The sequence below is a fragment of the Panthera onca genome, chromosome D1, assembly GCF_046562875.1.
Source record: "Panthera onca isolate mPanOnc1 chromosome D1, mPanOnc1 haplotype 2, whole genome shotgun sequence".
In the NCBI taxonomy this organism is placed as follows: Eukaryota; Metazoa; Chordata; class Mammalia; order Carnivora; family Felidae; genus Panthera; species Panthera onca.
The window spans coordinates 99,177,008-99,201,147 of NC_138348.1; the positions used below are offsets into that span (position 1 = coordinate 99,177,008).

At 42.0% G+C, this 24,140-nt stretch overlaps 1 protein-coding gene across 2 annotated transcripts in view; it reads right to left on the bottom strand.

The window, feature by feature from the left end:
* UBE4A (ubiquitination factor E4A) overlaps positions 1–24,140 on the bottom strand; it is a 35,973-nt gene that overhangs the window by 3,154 nt on the left and 8,679 nt on the right. Inside the window, exons 3-19 of one of the 2 annotated variants that reach the window (XM_060604861.3) lie at positions 22,854–23,027; positions 21,883–21,995; positions 20,414–20,566; positions 18,695–18,854; positions 18,259–18,461; positions 17,865–18,056; positions 16,408–16,741; positions 15,289–15,409; positions 13,448–13,752; positions 11,835–11,967; positions 10,595–10,782; positions 8,847–8,947; positions 8,618–8,731; positions 6,782–6,956; positions 3,285–3,465; positions 2,697–2,844; positions 974–1,131 (exon numbers count right to left, since the gene is read on the bottom strand). In XM_060604861.3, the coding sequence (XP_060460844.1) occupies positions 974–1,131; positions 2,697–2,844; positions 3,285–3,465; positions 6,782–6,956; positions 8,618–8,731; positions 8,847–8,947; positions 10,595–10,782; positions 11,835–11,967; positions 13,448–13,752; positions 15,289–15,409; positions 16,408–16,741; positions 17,865–18,056; positions 18,259–18,461; positions 18,695–18,854; positions 20,414–20,566; positions 21,883–21,995; positions 22,854–23,027 (2,953 nt within the window). The remainder of the gene's footprint in view (positions 1–973; positions 1,132–2,696; positions 2,845–3,284; positions 3,466–6,781; positions 6,957–8,617; positions 8,732–8,846; positions 8,948–10,594; positions 10,783–11,834; positions 11,968–13,447; positions 13,753–15,288; positions 15,410–16,407; positions 16,742–17,864; positions 18,057–18,258; positions 18,462–18,694; positions 18,855–20,413; positions 20,567–21,882; positions 21,996–22,853; positions 23,028–24,140) is intronic. The other variant, XM_060604863.3, reaches the window with a different exon arrangement.

Here is a 24,140-nt window from a genome sequence, read left to right on the forward strand (position 1 = left end):
CAGACTCTTTAGCTACGTGGTCTCTCTGCTTCTTAACAAACTTTATTTCGACATTGCTGTTCAGACGATCCTTGATTGGATTTCCCTGAGGCAGAGAGCCTGTGCACTCATGTCAGCGTCGTAAAGAGCTGTTTGTAGTTTTAGTGACAGACTCTCGAGACAGTCTAAGATCTTAAGGGATAAAGCCCTGTACATTGATACCTGAGTTAGTTGGCTGATTGCTACACGAGTCAATGCAGATTATGGTTTCCTGACAGGTAAGAGGTTCTAGTATACTTTAAGGGCTGCTAAGTTTTCTGTCTGTATCCTGAGGCCACAACAAAATATAAGTTTCCACTGACGCTTTGGAAAAGACGTACCACCTGGTACAGCATTATGCATATAGTAAATGCTTAATACCAAACATCATGAAGTTGAAAATCCCTTTTTGCGATGTTTAAGCAACAGTATTTCCTTACGTTTGGGTCAACTTCTAGAACTTAATTTCTAAGTAGGAAGAGTCTCTCAGTACCCATTTCTATCTAATGTAGCACGTACGGCCTGCAGGCCTGGTGAACCTCGTGGCCACCATGGCTGAGTACCGTAGCAGCAGCAGCAGATGGGTTAACCCATGTGACGGCTACAGTGTAAAAACCAAGTTAAACAAAACAAACTGGTCGTTTATATTTTTACAACTGAAGTAAAATTAAAACAAGTTTCAGTCGACTCCTACTTCAGGTTGACCTAATTCATAACATACACCGCCAGAGAGGACTTCCTTAAGGAAATTTCTCAACGGAGTGTCTTGTGGTGGAGGTTTCAATCCTTACCAATCAAGCGATACACCTCTACTGAAATGCCTCCCCAGCTCGCCAATAAATCAAGAACGTGGGACACCTACTGGGCGCACAGCTCTCTATTAGGAAACTGCGAAAAGAGGAGAGCAAACAAACGTGCCTCTGTGGCCTGGGGCTGCTCTTTGGGGCCGGCATACCTGAGCAGATGTCTGGCAATGGTGGATCTATCCACAGTGACTCTGGAGGATGGCAGCACCACAGGGTCGGACATGAGCGTGCTCATGATGGGATCCAGGAACTCATCGCAGGCGTCTGCGTACGTCTCCTCTTCCTGTTGCTGGAGGTCTGCTAGAGACTAAGCACAAAACCTGGTAGTTAAGGTGACTTCACAGAGTCGCCGAATTCAAAACGCTGACTATACCTTAATCTTCAAGGGTTACTTTTGGGTGTTCTTTACAGAGACAATGACAATCCTCAGCCTTCTTTTCTACACAAGCCAAGACAGGTATTATAAAAGCGAATTTAACATTCAACCCTAACTCTGAAACTTCAGTTTGCCTCAGCTGCTGGCGGTCATGACTAGAGATGGGTTTAAGTGTTAACAGAAAAAGAAACACATCACATTGGAGATCCTTCTGGCAACAGCCCTACTGTAAATGTCATAATTGAAAAGGGGATGGTGGGAGGAATTATTTACACAGTCGCTCCATCACTCATGCAGTCTATGTATGAAAGGCAGCTTCTGGTTTTAGTTACAAACAGGTATAGGAGGAGTTTAAAGCAGCTTCAACATTTTGATCTCTTCATGACTCTAGTTCCTCAAGAAGCCACCTGGGTAAGCTCTAGGCAAGATGGAACCCAACTCAAAAAGTAGTTCAAGGAAGGGAACACTGATGTCAGTAAGGAAGATTTGCTTTTTTTTTTTTTAAACAGTTTATTTATTTAAAAAAAAATTTTAACGTTTGTTTATTTTTGAGAGAGAGAGAGACAGAGAGAGACAGAGAGAGACAGAGAGAATGTGTAAGCGGTGGAGGGGCAAAGAAAGAGGGAGACACGGAATCCGAAGCAGGCTCTAGACTCCGAGCTGTCAGCATAGAGCCCGAAGCAGGCTCTAGACTCCGAGCTGTCAGCATAGAGCCCGATGTGGGCTCAAACTCATGAACCGTGAGATCATAACCTGAGTTGAAATCAAGAGTCGGAGGGTTAACTGACTGAGCCACCCAGACACCACTCTTTTTTTTTGTTTTTTTAATAAGGAAGGTTTTCTATTAGAGTCGGTGCCATGATTTTTCCCTTCTTTGTAATGCTAATGAAGGTCGATCAAACTTCAACCAGAGGGATTAGCTGAATATAAGACGGTATTTTTATCTATCAAATGTATGACTCTTCCCATATAAGCCAACTACTAAGTACAAATATAATGAACAGAGAAAATCCATAAAAATCAAATGACTAAAAACAACTGATCTTGAATTCTATTCGAAAAAGTTCTGGGTTAATGACATAGATTTTCAAACCTATTGGTAACACTGTGCAGAAAAGTTTTCATAAAAACAGCCTATAAAAATCTGTACATTCTTCTCTTCCAGTAGAAGTTTCTTAAATCGATTTTCTGTTCTTCCCTCTCGTGTTGAAAAGAGAATTAATATGGTAGTGATGATATGGTGATGTGTGGAAGTGCTGAATCACTATATTGTACACCTGAAACTAACACAACATTGTATGTTAACTAACTGGATTTAAAATACAAACTTAAAATAAAAAAAACGTAGTTCTACTTATTCACTGCCTGGCAAGAATCATGTTTGTTTTCTCAAGACAATATCCTTTTTACCCTTTGAAACAGGGTAACCAGAAGAACAGCTGAGTCAACAAAGCGGTTTCTATTGAATACATTAATAAACAAATTCTCCTCCTCACCTTGATTCTCTCTGCTAAGTTGCTGAAAGCCACAATCATATTCCCGGGCTTATTTATTTTCTTCAGGACTCGGACTGTCTGTGCAAAGAGAGTTGGGGAATAGGAACGTCCATCCTTGGGCACGGTGGCACAGAAGTTCTCCTCATCCCTGGAAGGTCAGCATCAGAAAAAAACTGAACATCAGAGGGTAGGTCAACGAAGGAGATAACATCTGGGTCGAGGAACAAGGCTCCCCACCACTTACACGCCATGAATGTTCTTTTGATTATAGAAAAGATTCCTTCTAGTTTTTAGCAAGGAAGTCTATCAAGTATCCTGCAACCTTAAAAGAATACTGCTTTTCCAAACACTGGTTAAAACTAGTAAAGTTTATCTTTGCACAGATAAAGGCAGAATGTTGAAAAATCTGAACAATGTCCCATAGGTCATACGACACTTCATTATTAAAACGACATAAAATTCCTTCATCTAACCAACTGGAAATGAACCATTTTTCTATTCGCACATAATCACCAGTCATTCCATTATCCAAATCCCAAATTAAAACATTAGCATTCCCTCTGGCTTGCCCAATTAAATCTCAGGTACCCAAGATTTAAGTAGATCGTGCAGATATCTGATACGAGCTGCTGGGGTTTGAAGTCAAATTCACTGAAGTCCTTGACTTTCAAGGCCCCCATCTTGGGGCCAACCAGGTGCTGCAGGAAGTAGTTCAACATGGAGATGATGCGCTCAGCCAGGAAAGGATGCACAAAGAGTGATTTGATCTCTAGAAAAAAAGGCAAAGTCTATGAAAACTCAACCCATAAACCATCTTTTATTATGTCTTAGAGTTTCACTTGGAGACCTCTGGGAAATAGTTTTTAAATTATACAAGTAATACATTTTCATTGCAGTTGTGTCAGAGAACTGCGGTGAGCAAAAACAAAATATAAACCTAGCACCCAGAAATAAACACTGTGAACATTTTGCTAATACTTCCTTTTAGCTTTTGTCCATATTTACATACACATTTTTAAAACAAGATGATTATCATGGTGTACATATTCTGTAACTTACTTTTTCAGTTAACTATATCATAACTATCTTACCATTTTAGTAAATGTATGTTCCTGTGTTGTCCAACATGGTAGCCACTGGCCCCATGAGGCTATTTAATTTAAAATTCAGTCTCTCAGTCACACTAACCACACTGCAAGTGTTCAACAGCCACACATGGCTAGTATCTACAGCATTAGTCCAGATTTACAGAGCATTTCCATCAGACAGACTTCTGCAGAATAGCAATGATTTGCACTTCTTTAAAAAAAGTATTTATTTTTTGAGAGACGGAGAGTGAGAGAGCAAGCACGTGCACAAGCCAGGGAGGGTCAGAGAGAGAGGGAGGGAGAGAGATCGCAAGTAGGCTCCGCGCTGTCGGCACAGACAGAGCCCGACGTGGGGCTCGAGCTCATGAACTGTGAGATGGTGACCTGAGCCAAAACCAAAAGTCAGATGCTCCACCAACTAAGCCACCAGGCGCCCCTGCACTCTTTTTAACGACCACATAGTTTTGGAGTGTGCGATTTCACCTTATTCATCTTTATTGCTAGCCATTCTACTATAAGCATTTCACTTATTTGTATTTATTGAAAAAAAGATTTTATTCTTAAGTCATCTCCACACCCAGCATGGGGCTCCACTTCACGGCCCTGACACCAAGTTGCAGCGCTCTGTCGATGGAACCAGCCGGGTGCCCCAGCATTTCACTTATTGATGAATTTCACTGTGTACGTATTTTGTAGACTTACTACTTCCTTACAATGAATTTTTAAGGAATTGCTAGGGCAAAAGACATAAACTCCACAGAAATGTAGAACAAAACATTAACACTTGTCAGGTTTTAAGAAGCCAAACAGCACGATATGGCTTGCTTAGTACTACCGGTTCTGGATCTTATAATTTTAGTCACTGTCAATATTGACACCACTACTGATGAGAGTTTAACTCTTATTTCCTGTCTCTCTTTCATAAATACAAATCCTCCCAGTATATAGTCATTAAGATTATATAAATATCATTCACGGTAGAGTGACAGAGTGTCCTAATGATTACATATATAAAGTAATACATATACAGTTTTTAATAAACTTTTAACAAATTGGCTTATTTTTAGAGTACCAATCACTCAATCTTCCTAAACTCTCCCCAAGAAATGTAAAGCTCTCGATAGGATCATTTCTAGCCCTTCTTTTTTGAACTGCTCCTTCTGGAAGCTCCCATCTGGACTCCTTGCTCTACAGGCCTGCTGTGTGGTGGTCACACAAGCTCCTTTTACCATCATCCTGGGCACTTCTCGTGTCTCTCTTAGGGGATTCCACCTTCCTCCTTCTGGGTTTACTCTCTCACTTTAATGGAGAAGATCTTTTTGTAGCTTCTCAAGAAAGGGTATTCTGGAAGTAAATCTGACACCTTCATATCTAAAAATGTCCTCAGGTTCACCCTCAAACAGAAGTGATAATTTGGCTGGCTACAGAGTTCTAGGCTGCAAAACTATTTTCCATGAGGAGTGTGTGCCAGCTTCCATTGTCGCTGCTATGAAAATCAAAGACATTTCATACTTCAACCATTGACATGACCGGACTTTTCTCTGGGACCCTTTAGGATCTTCTCTTTACCTTGATTTCCTGTCACAATAACACCTTAGTGTGAAAATTTAAAAATTCCTTGTGTTGGGCACATGATGGCTCTTTCAATGTAGAAGCTTTTAGTCTTTGAGAAATTTTGGTATTATTCTTTGATAATTTCCTCCACCCCATTTTTCTCTTTTAAGACTTTCTACATTGATCCTTTATTTTCTTATCCTTTCCATTCTAAGTCTTTCTGTTCTGCTTTCATGGAAGAGCCCCTTAAGTCGATCTTTTAACCATTCTACTGACAGGTAAAAATTACTTGTCACATTTTTAATGTCCAAGAGCTCTTTCTTGTTCTTTAAATAATTCTTTGTTCTTGTTTTATGGATGTTGTATCTTCTCTTATCCCTCTGAGATTATAAAGATTTTTTCTATTTTTAAAAATTTATTTAAAAAAAATTTTTTTAACATTTATTTATTTTTGAGAGACAGAGAGAGACAGAGCATGAGTGGGGGAGGGGCTGAGAGAGAGAAGGAGACACAGAATCCGAAGCAGGCTCCAGGCTCTGAGTTGTCAGCACAGAGCCTGACACGGGGCTCGAACTCACAGACCGTGAGATCACAGCCTGAGCCGAAGTCGGATGCTCAACCGACTGAGCCACCCAGGCGCCCCTAAAGATTTTTTTTTAAAGTTTTCATCAAATATCTATGTTTCATGTTGGAGGATTTCCTCAAATGTCTGGTGATCCCTGGTTATCATTTTACATGTAATCAATATAAAATTATTAATGAAATATTTTACATTAAAAATACTAAGTCTCGAGGTGTTTTATGTATCTCAATTCAGACTAGCCACATTTATTTATTAAAAAACAACTTTTATTCATTTGGCAAGGGGGGGTAGAATCCCAAGCAGTCTCCACGTTGTCAGGGCAGAGCCTGCTGTGGGGCTCAAATTCATGAAACTGTGAGATCATGACTTGCAACGAAATCAAGAGTTGGATGCTCAACTGCCTGAGCCACCCAGGCACCCCCAGACTAGCCCAGTTAAAAATGTCCGATAGCTACATGTGGCAAATGGCTACTGAATTGGGACACTAGCTCTAGAGGGAGTGGAGATAAATGTGGACCTACCACATTTAACCAGAGTTCAAGAATATTCTTCAGGTTAACACACACACACACACACACACACACACACACACTCTCACACCCCCCCCCCCCCCACATATATTTATATGGCTACCTTGTCCTCAAGAAAAATCATACCAACTTATGCTTTCTGGTAGCAGTGTGAGGATGAACATTTCCCATGTCAACAATGGGCATCTTGAAGCTTCTCTAGGGATTCATTTCCCGATGGAGGACACATCACCAGAGTCTGAACTCTTGGTTTCATCTGGGCTGATCCCTCACATGAAGCAGGTCTTGACCACTGGGACTTTTTGGGAAGACAGTGCTTTGTGTCCTTACCTGATGTCAGAAAGGCAAGGGTACCAATTGTTTCATTGGACATGATGTTATGGAAACGTGCCAGCTGTCCAAACATCTGCAGGCCAGCCTCCTTCTCTCGGCGGGCTTCTGGAGTCAGACTGTCCCATTCGCCTCGGTCTTTCTCAATCTGTTGAATCTTTATCTTGCTCAGATACTACAGAAATGAGAGGTGAAACGTATCAGAGACGAAAGTGCATTTGAAGGGAAGACGGTATTTAAGTGGTTCTGCTTAAAATCTAGTTTACTAAGTTGGGAAAACCAGGCACTATGTGAGAAACACGAGCCTTGATTTCTCAGCATAGGGCTGGAGCTCTATATAGATGGAGCTTGGGTCGACTTACGGGTAGTTCTAGTCTGCACAGTATAGCCTGTGAAGTAGGAAGGGGGGTAAATAGTGTGATGTAGGAAACCTAGGCAAAAATAAACAGGCTGAAGTGAAAAAAAGAATGAATCCTTCCTGAAACATGGAAAACAAAACAAAACAAAAAACCAGACTCCAAAACTGCCTATCAAGAAACAAAGCTCTATCAAATATGCAAGCTGTCTGGAAGGAGAAACATAAATATTAAACACTGTCTACTTCTCATTCTTACAGTCCTATGACAATGCCATCTGGTGTCATTCTCTGTGTCACATGGCTCTGGCTTAGAAGGGGCTGTTTCTTACAGGACTTGTTCTTGTTTTCTAAGAAAACCTATCTAAAATCTCAAAGTATGGGCTTATGAAAAAAGCAGGAGCTTTTCACACACATTAAAGACAAGTTACTGGGGTGCTGCTAATCACTATGAGGACCTTGTGTCTGTCCAACAGACTACCTTCACTGTTCACCAGCTTCCTCTCCCTTTGGGTCACTGTCTTATCTATCTGACACCTGTCACAGAGAAGGGAGAGTTTTAACAGGAGCAATAAGCAGCTCCGTAAGGGGTGGGTGAGGATATGATGCACTGAAGTTGCTGACAGGCACCCTGGTGTATACTCTGGGAAACTTATGTTTCAAATACAAAGATTTGGGAGGCCATGGACAGAGGGAGTATTGGTGACTTGGTAGTGTTTATGTGAAAAAACAACCTAAACCAGAGATTTTTTCCGCACCCCCCCCCCCCCCCAAATGGTGGTGCAAAAATCAGGATCTTTTAGGAAAGGGGTAAGAATCATTGCCTGTGTGAGTCACTGTTACTGATGAGATGGGATGGAAGGTGGCTGAAAGTCACTGACCAAACGCAAGGTCCTCTTGATTTCTTTTTGTGGTGCTGGCCTGATGAATCCTGCCAGTGTACCTTAGTTTGGCCTCATCACACTTTCTTCTACCTTCTTTTTGTTTTCGTTTTTAAAGTTTATTTACTTATTTTGAGAAAGAGCGCACATGTATGCATGAGTGGGGGAGGGGCAGAGAGAGGGAGAGTGAGAATCCCAAGCAGGCTCCTTCCTCACTGTCAGTGCAGAGCCCGACTTGGAGGTCCATCCCAAGAATCATGGGATCATGGCCTGAGCCAAAATCAAGAGTTGGACGCTTAACCAACCGAGCTACCCAAGCGCCCCAACACATTCTTTTCCACTCTGCCAAAATATCATCCTAGCTTACGAGGCTTCAATGACCCTTGATCTTGATCTCTAACGGAACAACACCTATCAAGCTCTGCAATGGCAAGGTGGGTGGTACACTACTACTCAGAAATTTTTGGTGTCCAAACTGCTACTAGGGGCATAAGGATTGCTCTATTATAATTTGATGGTAAAAAGTATGTATTGATCATTATTTGATGAATCAGGGGCAGTTAAATACGTTTTAAAAATTATTTATTTATCTATTCTCACCTGTATGGCTTCATCCAGAAGGAAGATGGCATCGTTCATTAGCAGGTTAAGAAAGCGGAGGAAAAGTGGGGGATTCATGGCTTCTAAATTCTTTGAGGCATAGTCAGCCAGATCCTGTAAGTCCCAGCCCAAGACAAAAGCATTTTAGGACTGAACCAAAACTCACTGGGACTTATCTGAAGTAAAACTCTGGATCAATCGGCTTTGGCTTCACTGAAAGCTCTCTCACCTTAATGCTCTCTCGATAGGTATCCGTTCCCCACATATACCTTAGGATAGGATACATGGGACGTCGGTAATTAAACTTCTGTTCAAACTGATGGGGGTCTCCTGGAAAAGGGCAAGAGCAAAAACCCAGCAAAGGTAGTGCTATTAGAGAAAGAGTAAGAGCTTATGTCCACGTGGAGCTATTTTATTTCATTCTGAATGTGTCAAAACTACTGGCAAAATCTGCCCTGGGGAGTTTATAAAGGCCCAGAGTTATAGCCAAGTGTTTACTTATTTCCTTACCGACAGAACAAGAGGGAGACAGATGTAAAGGGTACCTTATGCTGAAAAGGACATGGTCTAAGTTGTAGAATAAAAGCCAGGGGAAACAAAGGCCTCAATATCCAAATGTAGAGTACTTTCAGATTTTGAATGAGGCCTCTGAACTGGCCACTGTGGCAGTGGCAGTGACAACTGTTGCAAAATGGGAAACTAAGTAACGCCCACATTCTTCATGGCTAACATCCAAGCTGTGAAACCAACTGGTAAATCAGGTCAGGGGCTAAAAACCTGATGCTTACACTGTTTTGACCTATCAGAGGAACCACTTGATCTCTGTAGCTTGGGTCATATAATAAAAGAAGAACATGGGATTTGTCGTCAGAACATCTAGGCTCCACTTAATACAAGTCTTTTAACATTTTCAACTTGCAGATTCAGAAATAAAACAGGAATTGTGATACATTCTCTACCAGTGCAAGTGAAGGGCTGAAATGGTTATATGAGTTAAATGCAGTACCTTATTGTGTGACAGTGTATGTATTATGAAGGTTTACATGCACTATGTCAGTCATCACTTCAACCCGTTTTATGGATGAGGAAACTAAGGCTCAGAGGTGAGCAAGTGACAAAACCAAAATCCAAATAGGAAAGGCAGTCAGTACAATGTTAAATGTCTCTTTAAATGTTAGTCATATTTATTACTGAATGGTAGGACATCTCTTTTAAAGGGGGTCTTTTTTTTTTTATTTTTTATTTTTTTTTTAAACGTTTATTTATTTTTGAGACAGAGAGAGACAGAGCATGAACCGGGGAGGGGCAGAGAGAGAGGGAGACACAGAATCGGAAGCAGGCTCCAGGCTCCGAGCTGTCAGCACAGAGCCCGACGCGGGTCTCGAACTCACGGACCGCGAGATCGTGACCTGAGCTGAAGTCGGACGCTTAACCGACTGAGCCACCCAGGCGCCCCTAAAGGGGGTCTTAAATAACTGCTTAACATATACTGTTTACTGAGATGGCGTAGTTTACTCTTGATCTCAGGGTCATGAGTTTGAGGCCGATGTTGGAGACAGAGTTTACTGAAAAACAAGGAAAAAAAAAAAAAGAACCATCCCACTATTCTGCAATTATGAGGCACATAAAAATAAAGACCTAGGTTGTGATCAGACAGCCTGCTTTGTTTGAGCATGATTAAATCAAGCATATAATAAAATTGGTAAGAGCATATGTTTTGATGTGAGACAGAATCAAACTGATTCTACCACGTGGTTGTAAGACACAGACAACTCATCTTCTTGAGCACTCACATCCTTATATGTACAATGAAGACAGTACAGGAAAACTTGCCAGATGGTGACAAATTAATGAGGCAATGTAAAAAAAAAAAAAAAAAAAAAAAAAAAAAAAAAAAAAAAAAGCACTCAGCATCAAGACCGGCACATAGTAGATATTCAATAAATGATGGCGCTTCTCAGTTCTAGGCTGTGTTACCTGTAAACTCAATGTCCACAAAGACCTTGATTAGAGCTTCTGCAAGGTGCGGTGCGTAGGGAAAGTTGCAGAACACACGTTTCCGGTGGAACACACTAGATACCAAGGGGTTTGGGGTCTGGTCCAGGTGAGGCATCACTGCTTCCAATACCTCAGCCAGTTTGGCCCTCAGGTGGGGATTCTTCATCCTGCAAAAAGGGCGGAAAGCAAGATGAGCAGGTAGAGAACTTACCTCTCAAATTCACGGCTATTTCCTCCACATGAGGAGCCAAACACCCTCTATCACTGTTACAGAGAAAAACAAGACTCTGAAGTTTCAAGTCTTGGCAATTTCTGGGGGGGATAATGCAGGGTACATCATTCAACTTTTGAGATAACAGCTTACCAAGTATGAGGATGAGTACTTAAGTTTCTATTTAATATGTACTTGTCTATAATAATCCATTGTTTACTGCCTACTATTCTCTGACAGTTTCACTGAAGATCTTCGGTTTCACTGAAGATTCTCTGACAGTTTCACTGCCTTCCTAAGCTTTCTGAGAAAAAGGTCCGGGATGCAGTTATTCTAGGTTACTGTTATATAACGCACCCCACATGTACCTAATAAACACCTGTTGACTCAGGATTTTATATTAGGTCTGCTCAGCTCAGCAAAGGACTGGCTTCTACCTACTTCTCACTGATGTGGCTCAGGGGACTATGCATCATTTTCTTTGGGTAGAAATCTTTACTTATGTACACAGCTTCCTTTGGCCTAGATACCAAAACAAAACAAAACAAAAAACCCAGAGAAGCAACTCTACAGGTCAGTGAGCATCTCTCTTTGAGAAAGAGGACCAGAAGCTATGAATGAAAAGATGAGATTAGAAAGCATCTACGTATGTTTACTACCCATGCAACTCAGAATTTCAAGGGTAAACTTTGTTATCATACAATTATTAGCTCATTAGAAGCTGCCTGCCACTGGTAAGGTTTCTGGCATTAAGGGAACTATTTTAACCAGGGACTAGCAGTGGAACTCCCATCGGGTATCTTACGTGCAGGTTCAAATTCTCTGTGGGCGAAGTCCTTTGCTTATTGTGCCTCTCAAGGGTGGGATTTGTGGGCTACCCATAAGGATGGCCACGTGATGCATTAATGCTAACACAACTTCTGAAGGCAACCCCTTATGATTCAGGCGCGTGCGTTGCTTGGTTTTGCACCTCTAAACGGTGTCAGAGCCAAGCTCTCAGCCTTTCACCTTTCTATGCTTCCAGTGAAAATGGTGATAAAGTGGAGGACATGTTCCAGGGAATCTGCTGACGTCTCCAAGATGTCATCAGCAAAGCGGCGGAGAAAAATGAGGAAGTCACCCAAGTTATCTGCAAAAAATTCTGAAAGAGAAAATACTCGCTGTAATTAGTGAAACACCTAGCTTTCTGTACTAAGCAATATTGAAATTCCTTCCTTTTGTGCTACCCAGTAAAGGTTAAAAAATCCCAGGAATGGTGGGAATGGAATGGTGACCAGTTCATAAGTATAGAATCTCCTTTAAATCTAAGTCAATTTTTATTTCTATCCTAGTAAATATGAGAATAGCAGAGACACAAAATACTGTTAAACACACCAGTGCAATTTAAGAAACTACACTGATTTACATTCTTTTCCATACTCAAGGTTAACTGTGCATTAAATAACCTTTTATTTATTTATTTAAGGTTATTTATTTATTTATTTAGAGAAAACGAACAAGCTGGGGAAGGACAGTGAGAGGGGGACAGAGGATATGAAGTGGGCTCTATGCCGACAGCAGAGAACCCAATGCGGGGCTCGAACTCAAGAGCCAAGCCGTGAGATCGTGACCTGAGCTGAAGTCGGACACTCAACCGACTGAGCCACCTAGGCGCCCCCACGATCTTTAATAAAGATGAATACATTAGATTAGATGACTATAGTCATCAGTCTCCAGGATGGTCCTCCAATTGTATTGGCTTCCTGGCATTCATGCCCTTGTGTGTCCCCTCCTACACTCTTCTAGGGTAGAAGCATACAGAAGCAATGGTGTATCATTTCTATGGTCAGGTTATAAAAGCCTATAGCTTCCATTTTGGTCACTACCGCTGGAGAAAGCCAGCTGCCACATTACGAACAGTACTCAGGAGAGATCCGTGTGACCTGGAAAGGAGGCAATCGGGGTTTGCCAACAACCACATGACCAGGCTTGTAAGCAGATCCTCCAGTCCTGGTCGAGTCCTCATATTCCTGTGGCCCTGACTGACAGCTTGGCTGCAACCTCCTAAAAGACCCAGAGGCAGAACCACGAGGCCAAGCCACTCCTGGATTCCTGATCCTCAGAAAACTGTGTGAGATAATGTTTGTTTTAAGGTGCTACGTTTTAGGGTGATTGGTTACTCAGCAACAGATAACCGATACAGCGATCAACAACACATAACCTGATCTTCATGGACAATATCGGCCAACTCCTCACCAACAAACATACATACATGATCTCCCTTGTGGGTTAACCAACAGGAGGTGATTTTTTTTTCCCTCTGAAGAATAGCACTGGGCGAGGCATGCAGATACATTTGTATGCTGAACCACAAAAACAACATGAATGCTAAGACTAAACAGCTCTGAAAACCCTGGCTGCACTTAATTCTTTGAAGATTATTTTCTAATACACAAAGAAGTGGGGACACACGGCTGAGGGAAAAGCTGTTAGTTCTCCCATACTTCGACCAGTAGATAGTAGCTACATATTTGTTTCTCCAAAAACAGTGGAAAGGGTATTTTGAGGATTAAACTTCTGAAGTGACCCAGTTAAACTCAGACAGTTATAAATAGGCAGTTCCCGAGGGAGAGCCTGCTTACCTGGCACATAAGCCAAAGAGCTGTAGCCATCTGGCAAAGGAAAAGTTAGCTCTATTGGCTGTGAGCCCTCATTGCCTATGGCCAGTTGAACGAGTAGAACAGCCATGGACACCTGCAAATTCAGACAATTTTGTAGCATCTGTGGCTCGGTCATGGCAGTCTTGGTAGAAAGATAGATGGTCATCAGTCGTTCAAACTGCTCACGAAGGTTGTCAGCAGCAGGGCTAGAACTCTGCTGAGCATCCCGCCAGGCAACCTGCAGCCGATGCAGATTTTGGTTGATTTTTACCATCTGATCATGCAACCTGCCCCCAAGAAAGCAGAAGACACCGGGTCAGGAGCCTCATATAGGACAGCTGAGTACAGACTGTTGGAAAAACAAGTCCTCATTTACTTATTCTAGTATTCTCTTTTAGGATATAGGGCGCTGCAATTGTGATGACACAAAAGGCACTCACAAAAATCGCTGACAGGGCAGGGGTCATATAGCATCGGGAAAATGTTACCCGGTATTTGACATAAATGACGCTAATTACAAATAGCACACTTCAGCTGAAATGCACCGTCCAAAGAATAGCAGCTTGGCCGGACAGGGAGTAGAATGGGCTGTTATCACGTAAAATAACTATGAGACCAAGTACGAAAAGCCTAGCAGGATACTTCGACACTGTACCGTTGCAATGATTCTACTTGGATGTGGTTATATGGACAGTCTTTCTACGGTTAGTTGAGAACTAAAGCTGGTGAAAGAAGCCTCTAGATTAGTAACGACCACATATAAACCGGCAGCCACCTGGGATGCAACCTGAGAACAGCTTCCACGCCTCTGCTTTTCGACATAAAATTATTCTTCACAAAGGGTCAGCCAAATGTTCTCTAATGAAAGGAAGCCCCATAATTCAATGTTATGGATAGCTGTCTCTATGGGTACGGTCCAAAGCCATCTTCTTTGGTCCTACAGAGAGCGTCTAGGGTTAGCTAGCCAACATGGGGGAAACCAGATGACATTCATTCCTGGGTCTGAAGCTAGGTGATTGAACAGGCTGAACACAAGCTGCATTGTTATCTAGTACCTCATTTAAAACGTCAATGACAGGGACAGAAAAACTATCTGATAGAGATATAATCTCATTTTTCTAGAAATCTGCTGAGGTTTAAAACATGCTCTGTGCCCATGTAAGTATCCTGAAAAGACATTAAAAACTGCTATCCTCAGGACCTCTTCCTACCGACTGTGTCATCTTTCTTCCCTTAGTTATACTTGCATTGACAATCAGTTAAACCAGAGGGGTGAAAAGCAGAGAATGACTTGTGGCCAGCCAGAACCAGAACCATTTTTGGAAGTCAGACATTCTAGTTCTTAAATGTTCCCACTTCTAGCATCCTTTTGATCTTTGATCTTTTGTGGTCCTACTCATCTTACTGGAATCCCATACAAACATCTTTAATTTTGTCAATTTTGTCCCTGTATCAGAGAGTAGAGCTTTGTCTTTTTTCCATCAGGAGTAGTAAGTCATGAAAATTCAAGAGCAGGAAGTGGAAAGTTAAAAGAAAACAATTCCACTATCACAGATCACAACAGGAAGACAGCGATTTAAAAAATTTCAAGTTTAGAGAAAAATAGTAGTGCGTCTTTACTTTTTGAGAAGTGTAGCAGGTCAAGAATGAAAAGTAAATTCAGGTTATTTGGATAAAGCCAATTCATGTAAACACAAACGCATACAACTCCCATTCCTATGAGATCCTAATGGGAGCGTGCAGAATAAAGGGAGACTCACTTTCAACCTCCTGGTTATCAATGCCACAAAACAGTTCTTTCTTAATAATATCAGGACAGTTACCTGTGAAATCCCAAGTACAAGGTGTACTCTGTCAGAACAAGGTTCTCCGTCACAAGGTTGTAGTTCTGGGGAAACTTTGGCTCCTGCACAGCTGGGATCAAACAAGTTTCTTTGTCCAAACCTCAAAGAGGGTAAAAGGAACAGTAAATGACTCGGCACGGACTTCTGTCTGGGGTCTCCAGTGTCCCCTTCCTCTAGCTCAACTTCCACACCGCTATCAGTGAGGATTTAAAAAAAAAAAAAATTTTTTTTTTTTTGTGTTTTTGTTAGTAATTTCTTTTAAAAAACAAACATAGAAAACACTGGAGTTTTTCCCAGTGATAGACAGTGGATCATCTGTATGTATTTGTGCTTTTCTGTATTTAAGATTATTTGCTTTTGAGCAGGTATCGCTTTTATAATTAGAAGAGTCACAAAACTGAGAGAGAATACACCAAAATTAGGAGTGATTCGTTTTTTCTTTTTTTTTAAAGAGTGATTCATTTTGAATGACTTATATTTTGATTTCTCTGCATTGTTTTCTCCAAACCGGCCCCAATATTCTCCCGCCCTCGTCTCATTTCCTGCCAATTCCCATATCCCTGCCCCAAATGCCTTTCCCCCCTGTTCTAGACCCACTGAGCTTCCCACTATTCCCCAGCCAGGCCTTTCATAGCTTTGTACCTTCATACTTTAAACCCAACTCATCTTTCCAGACTCGGCCACGAAGACTTCCACCTTCTGTAGAATTTACTACTCACTCCTTCCTCTGTGCTCCCATAGTTAAGCCCTATACCATATTATGATTATCTGTTAATATTATCTGCCTTCTTCTGGAGACTTTGGGTTAAAATACAAAACAGGGATTGTGATTTATTTTTAGAAAGAATGAATCAATCAATACCCAAGGCTGCTAAATTCAGAAGGGTCTCACTAAGGCACAACATCTAAAAGCTACCAGTTTTTTTAAACATCTGTCTTAGTTATACCGGCTCTTCTTTCTGCCTCATCTTGAGAAAGAAGCACCTTTGTGAAAAAGGATAAAAGTGAACGCCTTAGATGTTACTTACACACACACACACACACACACACACACACACACACACACACACAGTCTTGAAAAGCCCAGTGCTCCCCTACCTCTCATATGTACATTTTTAATTTTTCGTTCTTCATCATTCAACTCCTTCAGGGCACAGTAAGTGGGATTAAAGGTGAGGAGCCGAGAGGATCTGGGTTTGCAAAATGGCTGGCACAGCTTCAGGAGAGCAGCACCCAGATTCAGAAAGAAGGCATCCGAGGCATACATTTGGAAGAAGATTTCTGGCATCTGATTGGCCCAAATCTTGGTGCGGCCTGCATTTGCATGCAAACAGTTTCCAAGCCAGGACAAGATACAGTGTTTGGTTTCTGGAGAGAGCTGGAGTAAGTTCTTCAGCATCTGGTAGATCTTTTCATGGAACTGGGCCATGAACTGTTTAACCAGAAAACACAACCACAGAAGATTCCACTTTCACAATCCTCATATTTGTTACTCCCAAACCTTAGCCCCTGGCAATTTCCAAAAATAACCTAATCCTAATCTTTTCCCTCACTCTCCCTGTGCTTTATGCCCTAGTTCTGATTAAAAAAAAAAAAAAGAAAATTGCGGGCACTTATGACAGATTCCCTGAGGAGCCGCCAAACCGCACATCGCATTCATGTAGCTTTAGAGTAGGGGTCAGTAAACTTTGTCTGCAAAGGGCCTGGTGATAAATATTTTTGGCTTTGCAAGCTATATGGTGGGTGTGGCAACTATTGGACCCTACCACTGTGGCATGAAATCAAGCCACAAATACATTTATGAATGGGCACAGCGATGTTCAATAGAACTATTTACTAAAACAGGTAGCAGGTCGGATCTGGCCACTGCAGTAATTTGTCAATCCCTGCCTTAGAGTGCGATGACGGGGGATTTAAACCACCCCTGACTCAACCATTTACTGCCTCATGTTGGCCAGACTTCTACTATAAATTACACTAAGAAGCCATGTGGAAGGAAAGAAAGGGAAAAAAATGGTTTACAAGCTGGAGTTCAGCCCAAGATTTTAGGAGCTAAGGTTGGAAGAAATAGCTTAGTGGTGGGGCACCTGGGTGGCTCAGTCGGTTAAACATCCGACTTCGGCTCAGGTCATGATCTCGCGGTCTGTGGGCTCAAGCCCTGCATCAGGCTCTGTGTTGACAGCTTGGAGCCTGGAGCCTGCTTTGGATTCTGTATCTCCCTCTCTGCCCTTCCCGCCACCCATGCTCTGTCTCTGTCTCTCTCAAAAATAAATAAAATAAAAAAAAGAGCTTAGTGACAACGATGAAGGCAACGAGAGGAGGCGGCTGTGCCACAGAAGAGCAGCAGCTTACTCTTAAACCGCACACAGGTTTCTCCTCTTCCTTCAGCCCATGCTAAAAAGAGGATAATTTCTTTACATGATTACAGTAGAAAGCCAAGCAGATCAATCTGCTTTCCCAAAGAGGCTCAAGCAGCCTTATGTGCATCTGCTTCCCGAGGAAACTCGACTTAATCTAAGATCAGGGCACTGGGATACAGTGGTAAACAGTTCCACCTGATGGATGTTGGCCTCTTGCACTTTGATCTCCTGGGGACTGGAACGAGATGGATTCAGGAAGTAGCCATGATTTTCTACTACACCCGGAGTCTTTAGTAAGCAGGAGACATTGAGGATTACTCCCAGCAAGGTCTTCTGGTACATCTGCCCGTTGCTAGGGTCCTTGGGCTGAATGTATTCTACAAAAACCTATAAAAGAAAACAAGTCCTTATTCATCTGTATGAGGAGATAAAGGTGGTGAGATGACAGGGTCTCAAAGAGTTAAGTCTACACAACGGCCAGTGTATCTTTCTTTTATTTGATAGGGAATATCTGAATGCCCTCACGATAGGGATGCATAAAGTAGTAAACGTCCAGCTCAGATGAATACATACCACTTTTCAGACTTACCTTTGCCATATCTTTCTGCCTAGTGAAATAGAGAAGAATGTCCAGATATGCATAAAACAGGATCTGACAGAGTTCTAGGTCTTTTATTCGGCTCAATAAAATATCAAACACTGGAATCATGACTTCTGGAAATGTTCGAACTTCCTCATCCAATATCAAGGCTTCAATGACCTCTTCCAGAAACTCAGTTACATCTTCAAAATCTAACAGATGACAAATGAGAGAAGAAGTGCACAGCAATTTTTATATGCTTTTACACAGTGGATCTCTACTTTTCTCATACTGCTGATAATTCCACTGGTATTGAACCCCAAAGGTCAAGTTATGAGCTCTCTTCTGGCACCGTAGTGGCTCTGAGGCTTTCTGAAGCAATTAGAGGAATTTTAAATTGTGAAGTCAGGATGCAGAAATGCACAAATCTTGCTTGTGTACTCACGGGCTCCTTGGATGGCTTCCAACATCAAATCTACCAGTTGCTCATGGATGTTCTGGTCAACATAGATCTCTGGGGTGAGGAGAACTGTTCGGGTGTTGGACACAGTGAGGTTCCTGCACTGTACTGCAAAGGGGAGCAGGTTCTCTGGAACTTTGGTAATCTGGAAATAGAATGAAGAAGAGAGGGGAGAGTCTAGCTCTATGACCTGAACAAAGGAGGACACAACAAATAGAATGAAAAAGACAATGTATTCCCAAACAATACTGCTGTCCTGTGGATGCTTGAAAATTCAGGAGAGTTCATCCTTTGGTTTAAGGAATCACCTACCTGCTAGGATTCTAATCCTAGAAGTGACCAAGCTTAGACTACTCTATTATTTATACCTTGGTGGAAATGAATTTATTAGACCTTTTATTTTCCCCCAGACCTTTTCTAAAGGTATGCTTTTTTTTTTTGAATTTTTTAAACGTTTATTCATTCTTGAGAGACGCAGACAGAGCGTGGATGAGGAAGGGCAGAGAGAGAGGGAGACACAGAATCCAAAGCAAGATCCAGGCTCTGAGCTGTCAGCACAGAGCCCGACGTGGGGTTTGAACCCACGAACCGTGAGATCATGACCTAAGCTGAAGTCGGATGCTTAACTGACTGAGCCACCCAGGTGCCCCTAAAGTCATGCTTTTTTAAAATTTTAGGTTTATTTATTTATTTTGAGAGAGACAGAGAGAAAGTACGAGTGGGGTAGGGGCAGAGGGAGATGCGAGAGAGAGAATCCCAAGCAGGATCCACACCCAGTACAGAGCCCAATGTGAGGCTTGATCCCATGACCGTGAGATAATGACCTGAGCTGAAATCAAGAGTCAGTCATTCAACTGAATGAGCCACCTATGTGGTTCAAGGATGTGATTTTTTTTAATGTTTTATTTTTATTTTTATTTTTTTTTTAAATTTTTTTTTCAACGTTGTTTTATTTATTTTTGGGACAGAGAGAGACAGAGCATGAACCGGGGAGGGGCAGAGAGAGAGGGAGACACAGAATCGGAAACAGGCTCCAGGCTCCGAGCCATCAGCCCAGAGCCTGACGCGGGGCTCGAACTCACGGACCGTGAGATCGTGACCTGGCTGAAGTCGGACGCTTAACCGACTGCGCCACCCAGGCGCCCCTAATGTTTTATTTTTGAGAGAGAGAGTGTGAGTGGGGAAGGGGCTGGGGGCGGGGGAGGGAGAGAGAGAGAGAGAGAGAGAGGGAGAGGGAGAGGGAGAGGGAGAGGGAGAGGGAGAGGGAGAGGGAGAGAGAGAGAGAGAGAGAGAGAGAGAGGGAGAGAGAGAGACACACAAGAATCTGAAGCAGGGTCCAGGCTCTCAGCTGTCAGCATAGAGCCCAACATGGGGGATGACCTCACGGACTGTGAGATCATGACCTGAACTGAAGTCAGACACTTAACCAACTGAACCACTCAGGTGCTCCCAACAGTATGATTTTTTAAGAGGTTTGTAAAAAGAACAGGGGATACTGGTTAATTAGGGAAAGGAGTAGACCCCAAGCCACGGAAAGGAGAGACTAAAGTTTTAGACATCAAATAGTGCCTGTAATATCTAGTTTCAGATACAATATGATGTATATAAACTGACATAAAAAGCCAGTGATCCAACTCTCTGGCTTACATGTTGAAGTCAAACCCAAGATGACCACACAGTTCTCGATAGCGAGTATTCCTTTACCTCTTCCTTAGCTCTTTGGAAGCAGGAATAAAGGTAACAAAAAATGTGCCTCTCCCCTGCATCTCGATCAGCAGAGAGATTCAATGTTGTAGAAGAAGTCATGTTAATCAAGTGGTTGCCTGGATCCTGAAGTAATAAGCGAGCGAAGACAGCCTTTAAGAAGAACATATAAACAAAACACTAAGCAACTGCAGAATTCATCTTAAAACATCAATATGAAAAGGTCATCTGGACACAGGTTATTGTGAGAATCACAGGATGTAGAGTGAAGGGGGAATAAAGGACCCCACTTACTACTTTAGAAAATATTATATATGTAAATATAACTGTATATGCTGTTGATCTTTGTTTTAAAACAAAATTTTTTTTTAACATTTATTTTTAAGAGACGGAGACAGAGTGTGAGTGGGGGAGGGGCAGAGATAGAGGGAGACACAGAATCTGAAGCAGGCTCCAGGCTCTGAGCTGTCAGCGCAGAGCCTAACGCGGGGCTCGATCCCACCAACCGTGAGATTGTGACTTGAGCTGAAGTCAGATGCTCAACCGATTGAGCCACCCAGCGCCTCTATGCTGTTGATCTTTGAACAATATGGGTTTGACGTGGATTTTTTTTTATAAATACAGAATGCTATTGTAAATGTATTTTTTTCTCTTGCTTATGATTTTCTTTGTAATATTTTCTTTGCCCTAGCTGACTTTGTTATCGGTGAGGCTTCTGATCAACAGTAGGCTACTAGTTAAGTTTTTGGAGTCATGAGTTACATGCAAATTTTCAACTGCCCCTAACTCCCATGTTGTTCAAGAAGCAACCGTACAGTTATCCTAAACAGAGCTCAAGTGTCTGTCTAGTATAAGCCTGGCACAGAGTAAGCACGAAAACAGATTTGTCGAATGGTGTGGACAATTAGCGATTCAACTTATATACGAAATCTGCTTCTCTGTGTGATTGCTGGCCTCATTCAGACTTACATAAAGGTAATTTAAACACAGAAAGTTAAACTACAAGTTGTGGAGTGTCTTCCCTACCAAACTCTTATTCCTTTAATGTTCATTAGGCACTTATAAGGCAAAACACACTGTTTGATTTTGCAAACGATATAAAGAAGAAAGGCATGGGCCCTGCCCTGGAGAAGTTAAAGATCTGATAGGGGAGATAAGACAGGTCCATAAAAAAGCCACTACACGTGACAGAAGGTGACAATTCCCATCAGAGAGGCATAGATAGATTACTCCAGGAATTCAGAGGAGAGAATAACAACTCCTACTTGGCAAGGCTTCATAAATAAGATGGCATTTTAACTGGGCCTTAAAGAAAGGGTATATCTGGATACGTGGCCCTGGTAAATGAGAAGATTCCAAAAGAGGCACACCACAAACAACGTTAAGAGACGGAGCTAAGCAAAGTCATGGTTGCAGAAAAGTGGCCAATTTTTGCTGAAGGCATCAGAAAAAAACCGTAAGAAGGGTACCTGCTCAACATTGTTCATATCGAGCCAGTCTTGATCTTCCAGGTCCACCGCCATTTCTTCCAAATACACACAACGGCTGGGGATGCCATTCCCACTTTTCAAGCTCGGGTCACCTGGGAAATGGTTTTAATCTGGTAGGTTAAGGATAACGCTTCTGTCTTATACGGACAGCTGATTTTGACAGCATTTCTCTTCAACTCCAAGTAGAGCTCCGGTAATATCAGAATAATCTTGGCACACAAAATAGTAGCTAAAGATTTAAATCTTTTTAAAGAGTCCAAAAGCATGGGCTCTGTTATAAACCTAACATCATGACATTTAAAGAATACATCCCAGACACTGGCACCGATCTTGGGGTTTAACTATAGAGAGGACACAGAAGGAAAACACCGACACCTCTTGAGCTTTCCATCTAAATGTTTAGGTCACCTCGGAAAAGAAAAAGGATTTGGCTGCCATTCCCACTTCCCTTTCAAGGTAGTGAAGACAAGAAGCTACATGGCCCAGTCAGTACCAAAAGGATAATGAAAGCTGCACCTGTGTCTAAATACTATTTTTAGGTCACATCAGAAACTTCACTGAAATATCAATCTTGTGTTCCAGGGAGTGTAGCAGATTTGTTTAAACACCAGATACGATAGATTTCTAAGAGCAAGTTGCCAGCCCAAAGCAGGAAGGGCAGAGTTATGAAAACCGGCTGCAAGTCTGTAATCCATTGTTTGTCTGTTTGTCTTTTGAGAGAGCATGTGTGCACGGGGGAGGGGCAGAGGGAGAGGGAGAGAGAATCTTAAGCAGGCTCCATGCCCAGCGTGTGTGTGTGTGTGTGTGTGTGTGTGTGTGTGTGTGGCATGGGGTGGGGGTGGGGGGCGCGACAGGGATCTCCATCTCACAGCCAGGAGATCGTGACGTGAGCTGAAATCAAGAGTTGGACATTTAACCAACGGAGCCACCCAGGTACCCCTGTAACTCACTGTTGTCCAGAGTAATGAGGAAGATCCTTTGGATCATGTGATTGATGTTGAGTTGCTCACATATTTCCTGCTGTGAACGGAATGAGCGGCTAATCTCAGCCACAGAGTAATCAAATTCATCCAGGCTTTCTGACACACTATTATCCGAGTCATCTGGGGTAGCTGGGAGTTCATCTGCCAGAAAATGTAAGCCATTAACAGTTAAACTCCTCTCCATAGGAGGGAACCAAGTATACTATCAAAAATGATAAAAGTAACAAAGAGGAAGATAATTTCAGATGTGAAACAAGTTAATCATCTAATTAGTAAACATCTCAAGTCAGGCACCATCTTTTTTAAAAACTTGAGATAGAAATGACATGCAACATTATATTAGTTTCAGGCACACAACATAATGATTTGATGTATGTATATATTGCTAAATGATCACCACAGTAAGTCTAGTTAACATCTGTCACCATATAATTAAAAAAACTATTTTCTCTTGTGTTAAGAACCTTTAAGATGTACTCTCTTAGTAACTTGCAAATATGCAATACAGTATTAGGAGCCACAGTCACCATGCTGTTCATTACATCCCCAGGACTTATTTATTTCTAACTGATGTTTGTACCTTTTGATCCCCCGTACCCACCCTGGGCAACCACCAATCTGTTTATCTGAGAGCTTTCTCTCCTTTTTTTTAGATTTCACATATAACTGAGAACACCTGTTTGTTTGTATTTGTCTTTTACCGTCTGACTTATTTCACTTTACACAATGCCCTCAAGGTTTGTCCATGTTGTTGCAAGTGGCAACAAACGTGTGTGTGTGTGTGTGTGTGTGTGTGTGTGTGTGTGTGTGTGTGTATGTATCATATCTTCTTTATCCACACATTCATCAGCGGACACAGGATATTTCCATGTCTTGGCCATTGTAAGCAATGCTGCAATGAACATGGGGGTGCATGTATCTTTTTAAGTTAGTGTTTTCATTTCCTTTGGAGAAATCTCCAGAAGTGGAGTTGCTGGATCATATGGTAGTTCTATTTTTAATTTTTTGAGGAACGTCTATACTGTTTTTCCATAGTGGCTGCACCAATTTACATTCCCACCGACAGCGCACAAGGGTTCCCTTTCCTCCTTTCCTCCACATCCTCACCGACTTGCTATTTTTTGTTTTTTGATTACAGCCATTCTAACAGGTGTGAGGTGATACCTCCCTGTGGTTTTGATTTGCATTTCTTTGACGATGAGTAATGCTGAGCACCTTTTCATGTACTTGCTGGTCATCTGTATGTCTTCCTTG